The 18,965-nt window shown below is 47.6% G+C and overlaps 1 protein-coding gene across 1 annotated transcript in view; it reads left to right on the forward strand.

Moving 5' to 3' along the window:
• Positions 1-18,365, forward strand: part of LOC129713066 (nuclear factor NF-kappa-B p100 subunit-like) — a 106,009-nt gene extending 87,644 nt beyond the window's left edge. The window contains exons 21-23 of the mRNA XM_055661944.1: positions 8,373-8,545; positions 13,227-13,338; positions 17,164-18,365. Of these exons, the coding sequence (XP_055517919.1) occupies positions 8,373-8,545; positions 13,227-13,338; positions 17,164-17,249 (371 nt within the window). The 3' untranslated portion in view covers positions 17,250-18,365. The remainder of the gene's footprint in view (positions 1-8,372; positions 8,546-13,226; positions 13,339-17,163) is intronic.
• Positions 18,366-18,965: the final 600 nt, after the last annotated feature.

Genomic DNA, 18,965 nt, shown 5'->3' on the forward strand with positions numbered 1-18,965 from the left:
CAATGGGCCCAGCACCAATCCCTGAGGCACATCACAGGCCCAGCACCAATCCCTGAGGCACATCACAGGCCTCCAGCCCAATAAACATCCTTCCACCAATACGCTCTGCTTCCTTCCACCATGCCAATTTCTATCCAGTCAGCTACCTCTCTCTGGATGCCGTGTAATCTAGCCTACCATGCGGAACCCCATCAGATACCCTGTAGCCAACTTCTTATGGCCTTGACCTCGTCAGCCATCTTGGTTTCTTCAAAACACTCAATCATATTTCTGAGACCCGCTCTCCCATGCACAGAGCCACACTATCCATCCCTAATCAGCCCCTGTCTATCTAAATGCTTATAAATCTTATTCCTCAGAATGCCCTATGGTATCTTGCCTGCCACAGGTCCATAGTTCCCAGGCTTTTCCTTGGACCGCTTCTTAAATAGAGGCACAACATTAGCCACCCTCCAGTCTTCCAGCATCCCACCCATGTCTAACAACATCAGTCAGGGCTCCTGTAATTTCTTCCCTAGCTTCCCACTGTGACCTCGGGTATATCTGAACAGACACCAGGGATTTCTCTACCTTCGTACGGAGTAGGATGTTCAGCACCTCCCTGACTGCCATGTGGACTGCCCTCAGAACATCTTCAGTTCCTGTTCCAAGTTCCCAATGGACAATAGATAATAGGTGCAGGAGTAGGCCATTCGGCCCTTCGAGCCAACACCGCCATTCAATGTGATCATGGCTGATCATCCCCAATCAAAACCCCGTTCCTGCCTTCTCCCCATATCCCCTGACCCCGCTATTTTTAAGAGCCATATCTAGCTCTCTCTTGAAAGCATCCAGAGAACCTGCCTCCACCGCCCTCTGAGGCTGAGAATTCCACATCATTAGTTTTAATGTCTTTCTCCACACTATTTATATTCATGGAGGACATTCCTCATCTCCTGTGGCTCATCACACAGATGCTTTCTGACCAGTCCTATTTTCCTTTTAGTTCTTTCCCTTAATGTACTTATAACAATTTTGACTGAGCTGCAGAGGAAGAAGGAAACTGGAATCAGGAACAAAACAATATTTAAAGGGCACCTTAAGAGACAAGTACTTGAATGAGCAAAGTATGAATCATAGAATCATAGAAAATAGGTACAGGAGGAGGCCATTCGGCCCTTCGAGCCTGCACCGCCATTCAATATGATCATGGCTGATCATCCAACTCAGTATCCTGTACCTGCCTTCTCTCCATACCCCCTGATCTCTTTAGCCACAAGGGCCACATCTAACTCCCTCTTAAATATAGCCAATGAACTGGCCTCAACTCTCTTCTGTGGCAGAGAGTTCCAGAGATTCACCACTCTGTGTGAAAAATGCTTTTCTCATCTCAGTCACAAAGGATTTCCCCTTTATCCTTAAACTGTGACCCCTTGTCCTGGACTTCCCCAACATCGGGAACAATCTTCCTGCATCTAGCCTGTCCAACCCCTTAAAAATGTTGTAAGTTTCTATAAGATCCCCTCTCAATCTCCTAAATTCTAGCGAGTACAAGCCGAGTCTATCCAGTCTTTCTTCATATGAAAGTCCTGACATTCCAGGAATCAGTCTGGTGAACCTTCTCTGTACTCCCTCTATGGCAAGAATGTCTTTCCTAAGATTTGGAGACCAAAACTGTACGCAATACTCCAGGTGTGGTCTCATCAATACCCAGTACAGCTGCAGTAGAACCTCCCTGCTCCTATACTCAAATCCTTTTACTATGAATGCTAACATACCATTCGCTTTCTTCACTGCCTGCTGCACCTGCATGCCCACCTTCAAGGTACCTCTATAAGATCTCCCCTCATCTTCCTATGCTCCATGGAATAGAGACCCAGACGACTCAACCTCTCCCTATAGCTCACACCCTCTTGTCCTGGCAACATCCTCGTAAATATTTTCTGAATCCTTTCAAACATGACAATATCTTTCCTATAATATGGTGCCCAGAACTGAACACAATATTCTAAATGTGGTCTCACCAACGTCTTATACAACTGCAACATGAGTCCCCAAGTTCTATACTCAATACTCTGACTGATGAAGGCAAAAGTGCCAAAAGCCTTTTTGACCGCATTATCAACCTACAACTCGCCTTCAAGGAACCATGCACCTGTACTCCTAGATCCCTCTGCTCTACAACACTACAACTGCCTACCATTTACTGTGTAGGTCCTGCCCTTGTTCCGCATCCCAAAATGAAACACCTCGCACTTCTCTGGATTACATTCCATCAACCATTCCTTTGCCCACCTGGCCAATCGATCCAGATCCTGCTGCAATTCTTCACAACCATCTTCACTATCTGCTAAACCACTAACTTTTGTATTATCATAATAAACTAATGTCTATTATGGGTGGGTTTGCTTTCATGGTGAATGTATCTGCACTGAGATTGGAGTACATCAGCACAGTGGTTATCGGCAGCATGGTGTCACAAAGGTCGAGTTGATGCCTCACAGCACCAGAGCCCCCGGTACAACCATTCCTCCGCCCATCTGGCCAATCAACCCATTCTCCTGCCTTCTACCCATAACCCCTGACACCTGTACTAATCAAGAATCTATCTATCTCTGCCTCAGAAATATCCACTGACCTGGCCTCCACACTCTTCTATGGCAAAGAAATCCACATTCACCACCCTCTGACTAAAGAAATGTCACCTCATCTCCTTCCTAAAAGTATGTCCTTTAATTCTGAGGCTGTGACTTCTAGTCCTAGACTCTCCCACTAGTGGAAACATCTTCTCCACATCCACTCTATCCAAGCCTTTCATTAATTGGTATGTTTCAATGAGATCCCCTGTCATTGTTCTAAACTCCAGTGAGTACAGGCCCAGTGCCGACAAACGCTCATCATATGTTATAACCATATAACCATATAACAATTACAGCACGGAAACAGGCCATCTCGACCCTTCTAGTCCGTGCCGAACACATAATCTCCCCTAGTCCCATATACCTGCGCTCAGACCATAACCCTCCTTTCCCTTCCCATCCATATAACTATCCAATTTATTTTAAAATGATAAAAACAAACCTGCCTCCACCACCTTCACTGGAAGCTCATTCCACACAGCTACCGCTCTCTGAGTAAAGAAGTTCCCCCTCATGTTACCCCATAAACTTCAGTCCCTTAATTCTCATGTCATGTCCCCTTGTTTGAATCTTCCCTACTCTCAGTGGGAAAAGCTTTTCCACGTCAACTCTGTCTATCCCTCTCATCATTTTAAAAACCTCTATCAAGTCCCCCCTTAACCTTCTGCGCTCCAAAGAATAAAGCCCTAACTTGTTCAACCTTTCTCTGTAACTTAGTTGCTGAAATCCAGGCAACATTCTAGTAAATCTCCTCTGTACTCTCTCTATTTTGTTGACATCCTTCCTATAATTAGGCGACCAAAACTGTACACCATACTGCAGAATTGGCCTCACCAATGCCTTGTACAATTTTAACATTACATCCCAACTTCTATACTCAATGCTCTGATTTATAAAGGCCAGCACACCAAAAGCTTTCTTTACCACCCTATCTACATGAGATTCCACTTTCAGGGAACTGTGCAGTTATTCCCAGATCCCTCTGTTCACCTACATTCTTCAATTCCCTACCATTTACCATGTACATCCTATTTTGATTTGTCCTGCCAAGATGTAGCACCTCACACTTATCAGCATTAAACTCCATCTGCCATCTTTCAGCCCACTCTTCCAACTGACATAAATCTCTCTGTAGACTTTGAAACTCTACTTCATTACCCGCAACCCCACCTATCTTAGTATCATCTGCATACTTACTAATCCAATTTACCACACCATCATCCAGATCATTGATGTACATGACAAACAACAGTGGACCCAACACAGATCCCTGTGGCACCCCACTCGTCACTGGCCTCCAACCTGACAAACAACCATCCACCATTACTCTCTGGCATCTCCCATTCAGCCACTGTTGAATCCATCTTGCTACTCCACCATTAATACCCAACCATTGAACCTGAACATGTTAACCTACTCATTCCTGCCATCATTCTTGTAAACCTCCTTTGGACCCTCTCCAGAGCCAGCACATCCTTCCACAGATATGGCGCCTAAAATTGCTCACAATATTCCAAATGCTGCCTTGTCTGCGCCTTATAGAGCCTCAACATTACATCCCTGTTTTTTTGCACAAGCCCTCTTGAAATAAATGCTAACATTGAGTTTTCTTCCTTTACCACCGATTTGACTTGCAGATTCACTTTTAGGGAACCCTGCACCAGCACTGGATTCTCACCCCATTTAGAAAATAGTCTCTACCTTTTAGTATAAATGGGCATGGTGGTTGGTTGCAATGCAATGAGTGGAAGGGCCAGTTCCTTTGCTTTATGGCTCCACGAGGCACCTGTCACCATATTCACTCTGTCAATGTGGCGGGACTGTCATATGAGGAAAGATTGAAAAGACTAGGCTTGTATTCACTGGAGTTTAGAAGGATATTATATAGAAATATATAAAATTATAAAAGGACTAGACAAGCTAGATGCAGGAAAAATGTTCCCAATGTTGGGCGAGTCCAGAACCAGGGGCCACAGTCTTTAAATAAAGGGGAGGTCATTTAAGACTGAGGTGAGAAAAAACTTTTTCACCCAGAGAGTTGTGAATTTATGGAATTCCCTGCCACAGAGGGCAGTGGAGGCCAAGTCACTGGATGGATTTAAGAGAGAGTTAGATAGAGCTCTAGGGGCTAGTGGAGTCGAGGGATACAGGGAGAAGGCAGGCACGGGTTATTGATAGGGGACGATCAGCCATGATCACAATGAATGGTGGTGCTGGCTCGAAAGGCCGAATGGCCTCCTCCTGCACCTATTTTCTATGTTTCTAACATCCATCAGGATCACATCTTTCAATTCAATCAACTTCATTCATCTGGACTCCAGCAGATGCAAGCCCAGCCAGTCTAAACTTTCCCCTGACTCAGTCTGAAGAATGGTCTTGACCTGAAACGTCACATATTCCTTCTCTCCAGATGCTGCCTGACCCGCTGTAAATGAAGCATGAACTCCTTTTGTCTTTTATTCCTCCCACTATAAACATTGACAATGTGTTTACATTCCTATTTACTTATTGCCACATGTTGGTGGTTTACACACTAGGCACCGGGCCATCAGAACCCTCTATACCTCAGCTCTACCATCTCCCACCGTCTACATCATATGCTTTTCCATTTTCTATCCCAAATGGACATTGTCACACTTTCCCACGTTACACTCCAGTTGCACCATCTTTGCCTACCCGCCCAACCCAGCCATATCCCTTTAGTACCTTGGGTCCTCTTCGTAACTTCCTCACTTATCTATGTGTCACCAGCAAGTTTGCAAACATTCGCCGAAACTTCAGTATCTTCATCAAAGGCATTTGTCGAATTTGCACGCCATCATTTGATTCAAATGTCACAGGAGGTGATAAATTCACGTGGGTTGGGGACACTCTTTGGTCAAAGTCGAGTCCATGATGGACACATCACTCATTACATCTTGGGCCTTTCAATGGAACAACTGGTAGAGCCACTGCCTCACAGCATTAGGGACCTGGGTTCAATCCTGACCTCAGCTGCTGTCTGTGTGGAGTTTGCACGTCCTCCCTGTGACCGCGTGGGTTTCCTCAGGGTGCTCCGGTTTTCTCCCACATCCCAAAGACGTGCGGGTTTGTTGGTTAATTGGCCCTCTGCTAATCGCTCCTAGTGTGCAGGGAATTGATGCAAAAGTAGGATAACAAATAGAACTAGTATGTTCGGCACAGACTGGGTGGGTGGATCACTGGCTCACATTTCCATGCTGTATCTTTATATCTGTGCGTCTTGCTACGTAGAGAAAGGCTCACTGATACCCATGCTGTTATTCCCAGTCAGGCATTGGCTCACTGCAATGGGTTACTATCCTGCACCTTGACCTTTTGTTTTCATTGAACTACAATTGACCACTTCATCAGGTTTGGACCCAGTAAAGAGATATTGAATAAAAGATGACACCTGAGGAGAGCTTTAGTTTAGTTTAGTTTAGAGATACAGCATGGAAATAGACCCTTCTGCCCACCGAGTCTGCGCCGACCAGCGATCCCTGCACGCTAACACTATTCTACACACTAGGGACAATTCACAGTTATACCTACAAACTTGTATGTCTTACGCGTGTGGGAGGAAACCAGAGTACCCAGAGAAAACATATGCAGGTCACAGGGAGAATGTATAAACTGTACAGACAGCACCTGTAGTGTAGTCAGGATTGAACCCGGGTCTCTGGTGTATGAAGCAGCAACTTTATCCCTTGTGCCACCGTGAGGTTTCATTGGTGGACTGGTACTAGGCAGAGGGATTGATGTGCCCTAGAATGGGGCAGAGCATTGCAATGTTGAAAGAGAAAGTGGATCAGTATTCAAAGCCAGGTTGTGGAATATTATTGGGCAACTGGGCTTCAGTGAGCAACTAAGGCAATGGTGACAGAGCTGGAGCAGGGTTTGCATGGTGTGATGGCCATTTGCAGCCTCCTGCTGTAAATATCTCTGACTTCAGTGCAGTTGGCACAATGGTGCAGCCTCTCAGATCAGTCATTGGGACAGGTACATGGATAGGAAAGGTTTAGAAGGATAGGCGGGGAACGTGAGCAGGTGGGACTGGCATCAACGGGGCATTTTGCTGGGCATGTGCAAGTTGGGCCAATGAGCCTGTTTCCTTGCTGAATAACTATGACACAATCCAGTGACCCGGGTTCAACCCTGACCTGTTGTCGCAGTACAATTTGTATTCCGTCATTGAATGTAAATGTCACAGTTGCTGACAAAGTCGAGTGTGTGGGTCTTTGGGATCTGTCAGCTATGTGGCACCAATATTACCAGCCTGTGCCCGAGTGCCACCTCACCCTCAGCATCAGGCACGTTACTTTGAGAATCAGCATTCGTTGGCAAACATCACCAGTCATGTCCACATTCCTTGTCTATCCGACGTTGAAACGTGGATATTCCTGAATTTGCTTCCATTTCCAGACCTTTGTGTCGTTTGTCCCGGTGCAGTTGAACCCGCATCTCTGCCCGAGTAGCGTTTGATTAGTTCACCCACTGTGGTGGTGAGTCCTGATGAAGAGTCTCAATCAGAAATACCACAAGACACATGAAGCAGAATTAGGCCATTCAGTATCCTTTCTCTTGGTGTCCCCATCTCCCTGTATCCTGTGATACTGATCAAGAGCCAATCAACCTCTGCTTTAAGAATACCCAATGACTTGGCCTCCACAGACGTCAGTGGCAATGGATGTCACAGATTCACCACCCTCTGGCTAAAGAATTTCCTCCTCCACTTCCCCTCAACCTCCACAAATGCTGCCTTCCCATTTGGGTCCATTCTTTGATCCAGGTTGCAGCATCTGCAGTCTCTTCTTGCTATTGATGTGGGAACTAAATGTTGACTATGTTTCTACGTTTGTCTATTGTGCACAGTTCTGGTTGCCCCATTGCAGAAAGGTTGTGAATGAATGATCACATGTGGCGGGTAACAGTCACATTCTTTGTTTTGTATACACAAGGTATGCGAAGAGAAGCCACGTAAAGGTCTCCAACAAAGTTGTGATGTATTTAATACCCAATGGCCCCCCCTTTGTCCCCCCCCCCCCCCCCCCCCATGCTGGGCCCCCTATGTTCTCGGCGCCTCCCTCCCCCACGACAGGTCCCCTTCCTGTCTGTGGCCCATCCAGCACCCACGTGGTCCTCCTGCCCGCCCTGCGGCACCCTCTGCTGACCCGTCCTCCACCACGGCTGGCCCCTTCCTCCACCTAGACCGCCGCCGGGCCCTCTCCTGATGTCTCTGTGGTGCCGACCGCGGGGACCCACTGCCCGGCTTCCCCACGGCCTCCTGGGAGCTGTGCAGAGGGTGCAGAATGTGGCCTGGATTAGAGGGTATTCGCTGTGAGACGAGGTTGGACAAATGTAGATTGGTTTCTCTGGAGTGTCAAAGGATGAGGGGGAGGATAGAAGAATACCAAATTATGGTAGCAGAGGCGTAGCAGTCAGAACCCCTTTCCAAGACTAGATGGCATTGTTCCGAGGTCAGAGGGAGATAGTTTATATGGAGATGTGGGGGGGTAAGTTGTTTTTTTACACATAGAAAGATGGTGCCTGGAATACACTGCCAGAGGTGGACACAGGTAAGATAGTGACATTTAGGAAGCTTTTAGATAGGCACATGGATATGCAGGGAAAGGTGGGATATGGTTCACATGCAGGCAGAGGTTTAACTTGGCATCATATTGGGCATGGACATTGTGGGCCAAAGGGCCTGTTCCTGTGCTGTACTGATCTATGTTCTCTGTGTTTATGTTTCAGGCAGTATTGCATCCCTGGGTTCGGAAGCATTGGGAGAGCTGAACGAAGTGTTGAACCAGGAAGTTTCAGGGGCTGACTGGATGAAACTGGCAGAGAAGCTGGGCCTCGGCTCACTCAGCAAGCTGCTCCAAAGTGCTGTGTCTCCAAGCAAGTCACTGCTGGACAACTTTGATGTACGTTCACCCTTGTACCATTGCTCATTATCTAGCGTCATTACTGGGAGTCAATTAGGCCGTTCTGACTGTCTACCTTATCTATGCCTCTCAGTATATCATATTATGAGAGGCATGAATAGGTAGACAGTCAGAATCTTTTTCCCCCAGAGTTGTAATATTAAATAATAGAGGGCTTTGACTTAAGGTGAGCAAGGCAACATTTAGCATATAATAATAATAATAATAAATTTTATTTATGGGCGCCTTTCAAGAGTCTCAAGGACACCTTACAAAAATTTAGCAGGTAGAGGAAAAACATGTAAGGGGAATGAAATAAATAGTAGAGACATGACTAGTACACAAATTAAAGACAGAATTCAATTCAAAATACAATATGAGGCAATTCAAGCACAGATGAAAAGGGAGGGGGATGTGGGGCTAAGGATAGGCAGAAGTGAAGAGATGGGTCTTGAGGCGGGACTGGAAGATGGTGAGGGACACAGAATTGCGGATCAGTTGGGGGAGGGAGATCCAGAGCCTGGAGCTGCCCTGGAGAAGGCTCTGTCCCCAAAACTGCGGAGGTTGGATTTGTGGATGGAGAGGAGACCGGCTGATGTGGATCTGAGGGACCGTGAGGGTTGGTAGGGGGAGAGGAGGTCAGTGAGATATGGGGGGGGGCAGATGGTGGAGGGCTTTGTAGGTGAGGATCAGGATTTTGTAGGTGATCCGGTGGGAGATGGGAAGCCAGTGAAGTTGTTTGAGGACTGGAGTGATGTGATGCCAGGATTTGGTGTGGGTGATGAGTCGGACGGCTGCGTTCTGGACCAGTTGGAGTCGGTTGATGTAGGTGGAGCTGATGCCAAGGAGAAGTGAGTTGCAGTAGTCCAGTTGGGAGGAGATGAAGGCATGGATGAGTCTTTCAGCAGCGGGAGGTGTGAGAGAGGGTCTGAGTTTGGGGATGTTGCGGAGGTGAAAGAAGGAGGTTTTAATGACATGGCGGATGTGAGGCTCAAGGGAGAGGGTGGAATCAAAGATCACGCCAAGGTTGCGGGCCTGGGGAGATGGGGAGACAGTGGTGCCGTCGATGGTGAGAGTGGGGTTATTGATTTTGCTGAGTGTGGATTTGGAGCCTATGAGGAGGAATTCTGTTTTATCGCTGTTGAGTTTGAGGAAGTTATGTTGCATCCAGGTTTTTATAGCTGACAAACAGGAGTTGATATGGGAGAGGGGGGGGGGGGTGGGGGGGATTTGGTGCCGAGGTAGATCTGGGTGTCATCGGCGTAACAGTGGAAGTCCAGGTTGAAGTGGTGGAGTATCTGACCAAGGGGGAGGATGTAGATGATGAAGAGGAGGGGGCTGAGTACGGAGCCTTGGGGAACGCCTTAAGTGACTGTGGCTGTAGCAGAGGTGTGGTTGTGGAGAGAGATGAAGTGGGATCTGTTGGAAAGGTAGGAACGGAGCCAGCTGAGTGCAGAGCCTTCAATGCTGAGGTCTTTGAGTCTGGTGAGCAGGATGTTATGGTTCACTGTATCAAAGGCTGCGCTCAGGTCGAGGAGGATGAGGATGTTGAGGGAACCAGTGTCAGCAGAGGTGAGGAGGTCGTTGAGGACATTGAGGAGAGCAGTTTCTGTGCTATGGAGGAGGCGAAAGCCAGATTGGAGGGGTTCAAATAGGTTATACGCAAGGAGGTGGGAATGAAGTTGTGACGCAACGATACGCTCCAGGGTTTTTGAAAGAAAGGGGAGGTTTGAGATTGGGCGGTAGTTAATGAGAGAGGAGGGATCAAGACCAGGTTTCTTTAAGATTGATGTGACAGCAGCAGTTTTGAAAGCGGAGGGGGCAATTCCTTGGGACAATGAGGAGTTGGCAATTTGTTTTACACCGGTGAGTCTGGAATGTGCTGTCGGGGAGGCAGATACAGTTGTGGCATTGAAGAATGTTTTGGATAGGTACATGGAAATGCAGGGAATGGAAGGATATGGACAATATACAGGTGGATGAGAGCTGGTCTTGGCTTCATGTTCAGCACTGACATGGTGGGCTGAAGGGCCTGTACCTGTGCTGCACTAAACCCACATCCTGACCAGTTCCCAGCCCTCGAGGACCTAGAACTCTTCATCCGTCACTTCCAGGCCTCCTCACTGCCCAGTTACAACCACTAGGGGCGCTGTGCCGGCCGGCCACATTGATGGCAGCCTCTGCCTACAGTCTGTCTGTTTTATTTATCTTTTTTAAATTTTATTCTGTCTTCACAATATGTTTTGGAGGTTTCTTTAGTATTTCTATGTGGGGGAGGGAGGTAGGATAAGGGAGAAACTGTTTCCCAGTCAATTCCTGTAGAGGATGCAACTATTCTCCGAGTCGCGTCCTCGCCCTCCTCCTCACGCCTACTAACTGGATTGGCGCGGCCTATCATGCCGGGGACCAGGGTCCGGACCAGAGAGCGGTGCAGCACTGGATCCATCGCGGAGCGGGCAATGCCCACCTGGATCGCCGTTTGAAGCTCCGGAGTGTTGGGCATGCTGCTTCAACATCGCGGAGCTCCCAGCACGGGCGGCGTCGACTTTAACATCGCAGAGTCCTGGGATCCCTTTGCCGAGGGCCGCCAGCATGAATCTCCGACCTGCTCAGCCCGTGGACTTCGGGAGCTGCGGACTCCGGTAGGTAGTGGCCGATTCGGAGCTCCAAGCCGCTGAGGTTATCCTCCCGTTCCGACATCAGAGTTCCATCATCCGGGTGAGTGGGCCTGAACATCAGGCCACCCACTGCGGAGGGCTCGGGAGGCCCCGACCATGGGAGAACATCAAAGAACATCAGAGGAAGATGACTGAACTTTGGTGCCTTCCCTCACAGTGGCAATCTTTCATTCTGCTATGTGGGGATGTTTTATGTTGGAGCCTATTGTGTGTTGTGCTCTTTTTTTTAATTTATAAGGCGGTATGGTGACCACACATTTTACTGTACCAACTGGTACATGTGAAAAATAAATGTCTCTTGTATCTTGTACCACTTCCCCCATCTCCAACGTTCCTCCTCTTGGATTCCCCGTCGGCCTTCTCTCTGGATGTGTTCAAGTTCAAGTGAGTTTATTGTCATGTGTCCCTGATAGGACAATGAAATTCTTGCTTTGCTTCAGCACACAGAACATAGTAAGCATTTACTACAAGGGAGAGTTAGATCTTAAAGATAGCGGAGTCAGGGGATATGGGGAGAAGGCAGGAATGGAGCACTGAATGTAGATGATCAGCCATGACCATAGTGAATGGCGGTGCTAGCTCAAAGGGCCGAATGGCCTATTCCTGCACCTGTTGTCTCTTTGGACATTTTCATTTCCAACTGCTGGCATGACATCAACAGTCTAGACTTCTCCACTCCCCTTACCCATTCCAATGTCACCCCCTCAGAAGCCACAGCCCTCCGCTCACTCAGTAACAGTCCAAACATTGTCATTAAACCTGGCGATAAGGAAGGTGCCATGGTGGTCTAACAGGCTGACCTCAACCGTGCTGAGGCCAGGCGCCAGCTCTCAGACACCTCATGCCCACCCCTTGTGCATATGCATGGTTCCTTGAAGGTGGAGTTGCAGGTAGATAAGGTGGTCAAAAAGGCTCTTGGCACATCGGCCTTCATCAGTCAGAGTATTGAGTATAGAAGTTGGGAGATCATGTTGCAGTTGTATAAGACGTTGGTGTCCGCATTTAGAGTATTGTGTTCAGTTCTGGGCACCATGTCAAAGGAAAGCTGTTGTGAAGCTGGAAAGTGTTCAGAGAAGATTTACAAGGATGTTGCCAGGACTCGAGGGGCCTGAGCTAAAGGGAGAGGTTGAAGAGGGTGGGAATCTACGACTTGGAGCGCAGGAGGATCGAGGTGCATAATATCATGAGAGGAATAGGTCAGGTAGATGCACAGTCTCTAGTCCAGAGTAGGTGAATCGAAGACCAGAGGACATAGGTTTAAGGTGAAAAGATTTAATAGGAATCTGAGCGGTAACGTTTTTACACAAAGGGTGGTGAGTATATGGAACAAGCTGCCAGAGGAGATAGTAGAGGCAGGGACTATCCCAACATTTAATAAACAGTTAGACAGGTACATGGATAGGACAGGTGTAGAGGCATAAGGACCAAACGTGGGCAAGTGGAACTAGTATAGCTGAGACATGTTGGCCGGAGTGGGCAAGTTGGGCTGAAGGGCCTGCTTCCATACTGTATCACTCTATAACTCTAAGACATGATAAGGGAATAACATCGCAGAGTGCAAGTTAAAGCCAGCAAAGTCTGATCAAGGATCTTCCAAGGATCACCAATGAGGTAGATAGTAGCACCCGCTGTCTACTGCACCCCCCCCCCCCCCCCCCCCCCCCCCCCCCCCCCCCCCCCCCGTCAGATCCCTCTTTGTCTCTCAGCGGCTTTACAGAAGATACTACAGTGGGCAATATCATAGATAGCGAAGATGATTATCAAAAATTACAGCAGGATCTTTATCTCTTTATCATTGGGGCACGTGAGCTGTGGAATATTTAATGCAGTTTAATACAGAATAGTTAATCTTATGCCAATCTACGGTTCACAAGTGGAGTCATAATCTTCTTGAAACGTGTCTGCCTATTGCCTTCAACTGATGCTGCCTGACCCGTTGAGTTACTCAAGGATTCAGCATCTGTAGTGTCTGATTATCTCTTCATAATCTTCTCTCTCTCCAGATTTCAGGTGGAACGATTAAACAATTAATTGAAGCCCTCCAGCAGCTGGGCTGGGAGAAAGCCATGAATATTATCCAGAAAACAGACATTTACAAAGCGCTTCAGTGCTCAGGTGCGTTGCGATGTTGTTGGGGAAGATGAGTTCAAGGACTGTTGTCCTCATGGTTGATCTGTAAATTGGATTTGAGCGAGATTCCCTTGCACAGTGGCACAGCACCAGAAACCCGGGTCGATCCTGACTACGGGTGCTATCTGTACAGAGTTTGTATGTTCTCCGTGTGACCGTGTGGCTTTTCTCTGGGTGCTCTGATTTTCTCCCACACTCCAAAGAAGTGCAGGTTTGTAGGCTAATTGGCTTCTGAAAATTGTGAATTGTCCCTGTGGTGTAATGTAGTGCTAGTGTTTGGGCGATCGCTGGCTGGCATGAACGCGATGGGCCAAAGGGCCTGATTCCACGTTGTATCTGTAAAGTCGAAAGGCATCTCGCAAAATTGGACAATGAGACTTGAGCAAAGGAGTTGAGAGTGGGGCCTCTGTGTCTGACACTGGGCAGAGAGTCGAGGAGGGTGTCTGTATGATCATAAGCCAGGGGGGGTCATTTGGCCCATCCAGCCTGCTCCTAGCCCTTCTCCAGATCGTGGCAGATCATTCCCCTCAACATCATCCTCCTGCACTAATCCCCGTATCCCTCTGTTCCCTCAATATCCACATTATTCAAACCCTCTTGAACCCTCCCCATGTCTGAGTCTCAACCGTCCACCAGAGAGGAGAATTTCAGGTTCACCAGGTCCAGGAATTTCACCTCATAAGGTCATGCGATAGGAGCAGACTTAGGCCATTCAGCCCATCGTCATGGCTGATCTATCTCTCCTTCCTAACCCCATTCTCCTGCCTTCTTCCCATAACCCCTGACGCACATACTAATCAATAATCTATCAGTCTCAGTCTTACAAATATCTATTGATGGCCCCCACAGCCCTCTGAATTCCACAGATACACCACCCTCTGACAAAATAAATTATTTCTCATCTTGTTCCTAAAGGAAAGTCCTTTATTTCTGAGGCTATGACCTCTGATCCTAGACTCTACCACTAATGGAAACATCCTCTCCACATCCACACTATTGAAGCCTCTCTATACAGGCTGCTCTAATCCAAGGTAGCTGAATAACTCTCTTATTCTGAGACTGCGATCACCTGGTTAGTCAAAGGAAACCTTCTCTGCATTGCCCCAATGAACTCTCGACTGGGCTTGTATTCACTGCAATTTAGAAAGATGAGAGAGGATCTTATAGAAACACATAAAATTCTTAAGGGATTGGACAGGGTAGATGCAGGAAAGCTTTTCCCAATATTACGTGAGTCCAGAACCAGAGGTCACAGTTTAAGAATAAGTGTTGGACGATTGAGGACTGAGATGAGAAAAAACCTTTTCACCCAGAGAGTTGTGAATCTGTGGAATTCTCTGCCACAGAAAGCCGTGGAGGTTAATTTCACTGGATGTTTTCAGGAGAGAGTTAGATTAAGCTATTTGGGTTAACGGAATCAAGGGATATGGGGAAAAACCAGGAACAGGATACTGGTTCTGGATGATCAGCTATGATCATATTGACTGGCCTACTGCACCTATTGTCCATGTTTCTATGAATAATTCTGTACATTTCAATGAGATCACCTCTCAGTCTTCTAAAGTCCAGACAATGGGAGCTTTAACTATCCAGTCCCTCCTCACAACCTATAACGGGCCTGTGAATATTTATTATAGTCCCTCTGTGGCAACCACCATTAATCAAGTACTCGAGGTTAAAAAAAGTTAAGTTCAAGTTCAAGTATCCTTTATTGTCATTCAGACCTTCTGGTCTGAACAAAATTTCGTGCCTTGCAGTCATACATATAATAAAATAACAATAACACAATAAACACAGTTTAACATCCACCACAGTGAGTTCACCAGACACCTCCTCACTGTGATGGAAGGCAAAAGTCTAAAAGTCTTTGTCTCTTCCCTCCTTGTTCTCCCTCTGTGTTGAGGCGATCCAGGCCTCCGATGTTGTGACCCCGCCGGGTGATGGTGAGTGAATCAGTCCCGCGGCTGAATCCGAGCTCCGCCAATGGGCCGGTTCAAACTCCGTGGTCAAAGCTGCCGAAGCTGCCGCCGTCCAGTCCAGCGGATGAAGCTGTTGTTGCGGGAGCTCCGGAAAAACAGGTCACCATCCTGTGACCCGCGAGCTCCCGATGATGTCGTCCACTGGCCCGCGGCCGAGGCTCCGATGTCGTGTCGCCGCCACGGTCCCGAAGTCGGGCTGCTGCCGGAACGCCGAGGTGTTGCCTTGCAAGAGACAGCTGCCCCTGCATTAACTTCCAGCCACAGATCACGTTGAACTGAAGCTCTTTTGTCACCCACCAGTCTGTTTCAGCTGGGTCACTTCATGAACTCTGTTCTCACTCACACAATTATCCCTATCCCTATGAAACTTGTTTTTAGAGATACATCACGGAAACAAACCCCTCGGCCCACCAAACCCACGCTAACCATTGATCACCTGTTCACACTAGTTTGACATTATCCCACTTTCTGATCCACTCCCTACACATGGGGGCAATTTACAGAGGACCAATTAACCTACAAACCCACCTGTGTTCGGGATGTGGGAGGAAACCATTTGATAAGGTTCCACATAGGAGATTAGTGGGCAAAATTAGGGCACATGGTATTGGGGTAGAGTGTGTCATGGATAGAAAATTAGTTGGCAGACAGGAAACCGAGTAGGGATCAACGGATCCCTTTCAGAATGGCAGGCAGTGACTAGTGGGGTACCGCAAGGCTCGGTGCTGGGACAGCAGCTATTTACAATGTATATTCATGATTTAGATGAAGGGGTTCAAAGTAAGGTTAGCAAATTTGCAGATGACACAAGGCTGGTTGGCAGTGTGAACTGTGAGGAGGATGCTATGAGAATGCAGGGTGACTTGGACAGATTGGGTGAGTGGGCAGATGCATGGCAGGTGCAGTTTAATGTGAATAAATGTGAGGTTATCAACTTTGGTAGCAAAAACAGAAAACAACAACTTTGGTAGCAAAAACGATTCCCTCTCCACCTATGACTGCATACCGACCCACAGCACAACACCATCATAACATTTGCAGACAACATGACAGCGGTGAGGCTGATCACTGAGGGCCATGAGTCAGCTTACAGGGAGGACGTACAGAGGTTAATAGGTTGGTGCTCAGAGAACAACACAGTGCTCAGAGCACTCAATACAAATAAACAAAAGAGCTCATCATTGACTTCAGGAAGAAGCAGGGTGACCATCCCTCACTTGTACATAAACAGAGAAAGAGTGGACAGTCCAGTTTCAGGTTCCTGGGCACCCAGATCTCAGCAGGTCTCAGGTGGTCAACGAACACGCACTCCCTGGTAAAGAAGGCACAACAACGGCTTTAGTTCCTAAGATCACTCAGGAAAGTCAATTTGCCACAATAGCTGCTAGTGTCATTTTACTGTTGCTCCATAGAGCGTGTCCTGACAAATGGCATCCTGGTATGGTATGACCCTGATTTGTTCTGGCCTTTTCATACTTCCAGTCCCCCGTCCCCAGGTAAGCCTGAAGAAGGGTCCCAACCCGAAACAACACCAATCCTTTTTCTCCAGAGATGCTGCCTGACCTGCTGAGTTACTCCAGCACTTTGTGTCTTTCTGAGGACCAGTTGCATGTACCTCGTGCATCACTGCCAGTCAGTCCAAGGTATTTACAGTAATATTCTGTTTGCTCCACCCACTCAGTACATGAGTGGGATTTGTGATTGGACCAGTGCAGGGACTGGTGTGTTGGTATACACTTGCACGTATGGTCTGGGTTTGTGCAACAAATGACTCTGTCCTGTGTTGAAGATGCCGTTGCTGGTGAGACTGATGGGAGTTTGTTTCTTACAGATGGGAAGCAGTCGGTGGACAGTGCCTATGAAAGTGAGTCGCAGAAGGACATCGATGCAAAGGATAACTTGTCCATCGCAGTCTAAATTGGTGACCATCTGGTTTAACCGGGAACAGGATCTGGCACGACGAAACGGAGAGACTAAAATTACTTTGTCATTCCCGCCAAATGTAGATAGTAGGGGAACAGTCGACATAACTCTATTCGCCCCTTGCCTGCAGTAAGAAAAGTGATTGTGAATGTTTGGATCAGGCCGGCTCCATACTTATTGACTTGCGGCTTTCGATGTTTGTGGAGGAGAGTTGGATTAAGTGATCTATTCAGACATCAGACGAGGGACCTCTGTGCTGAAGGAGGAAGGACGAGGAGACATGGCGCTGGACATGTGCAGATGTAGTCGGGAGATGCCTCTTCATTTAAAGGGTCGATGTTGTGCCTTTGTGCAATGAGGAAGGACTGAAGGCAATCACAGTCATAACGTTTTACAGGATAAAAACAGGCCCTTTGGCCCACCATGCCTATTCCCACCATCGTGCCATCGTGACTAATCCCATTTGTCTGCATAAATCGCCTTACAAGATGCGGGCCAAATGGTGTTTAGCTGCCTCTTGGAACAACTTCTCCCTTATCCCCTCCCCTGACGCTGCCTCTCTCTGAATGTGTGTCTTCTGTGATTGTGGTTGTGGTGAAAAGCCCCGTTTCTGGCGATATCAACCAATGCCGGTGATACTTTAGGGACGACCTTGCAGAGTCGGCAAGGGGAATACGTGGGCCGATTCACTTCCGGGCGCACGAAAATCAAAGTAAACAGCTGGCATCCGCACCCTTTGGCTTGGTGTGAATGTTTTATAAAATTAAAGGAGTTGATGACTCCCTTTGAATCTTTATGTTGCAAAAGAACGTGGAAGACCACACCATCCCAGAGTAGACTTTGTCCGAGTCGGTAGGTGAGGGTTTGGACCAGTGGTTGCTGTCAGATGGACTCGGCAGTCCTGCGGCCATGAGTTCTTGTCTTTATGTATCATATGATGTACTGTGTGAAAATGATAAGACAAGGGAGTGAATCTATGAGCTGCTGCTGATATATAATGTGGGGTGTTTAGTGTGGGAGACTGTGGACACATGATCACATGCTCAAAGCTGATACTTTACCGAACTGACCTGATAATAAACAATAAAAATGTGCCGATGATTGCCAAAAGGTTGTCACCACGGGGCATCATTCATCCCTTTGAACCCATTTCACCAATGGGACCACAATAATCTTCTGTCTAGAAATGTATATATCCTGCTCTCCTTCCCCTCCATAACCCACCCTCCCCTCCAACACTCCTCTGACCTATCTCCTTTCAAAGACTCACCTTTGGTGGCAGTGAATTCCACGTTCACCACCATCTGAGTGAAAAGATTTCCCCACGTTGACTTAAGTGTTATCCTGCACCTTAAGCCCGTTGTAGACCCCAACAGTCAAGAGAAACATCGTCCAACATTGTCAAGCTCTTTTGACAGTTGGATCTGCTCTCCATCTTCGAGACCTCTGTGCACTGACCGCCATCCTTGCCTTGTCTCCCCTTGTACACCTGCCGTGCCAGGAAACCCTCTAATGAACACACATGGCACTCCCTCTATGGCAAATACATGCCTGCCTTAATACAGGCACCAAAACTGCACGCCCTACTCCAGGTGTAGACTCACCCAGGCCCCGTAATGTTGTTCCTGCATTCAAATAGTCTTGCAGTTAAGTCCTACATACTACTGCTTGCTCTGCCTGCATGTTTGCTTTCAGTAACAGTGGTGCTGC

The sequence above is a fragment of the Leucoraja erinacea genome, chromosome 34, assembly GCF_028641065.1.
Source record: "Leucoraja erinacea ecotype New England chromosome 34, Leri_hhj_1, whole genome shotgun sequence".
Taxonomy (NCBI): Eukaryota; Metazoa; Chordata; class Chondrichthyes; order Rajiformes; family Rajidae; genus Leucoraja; species Leucoraja erinaceus.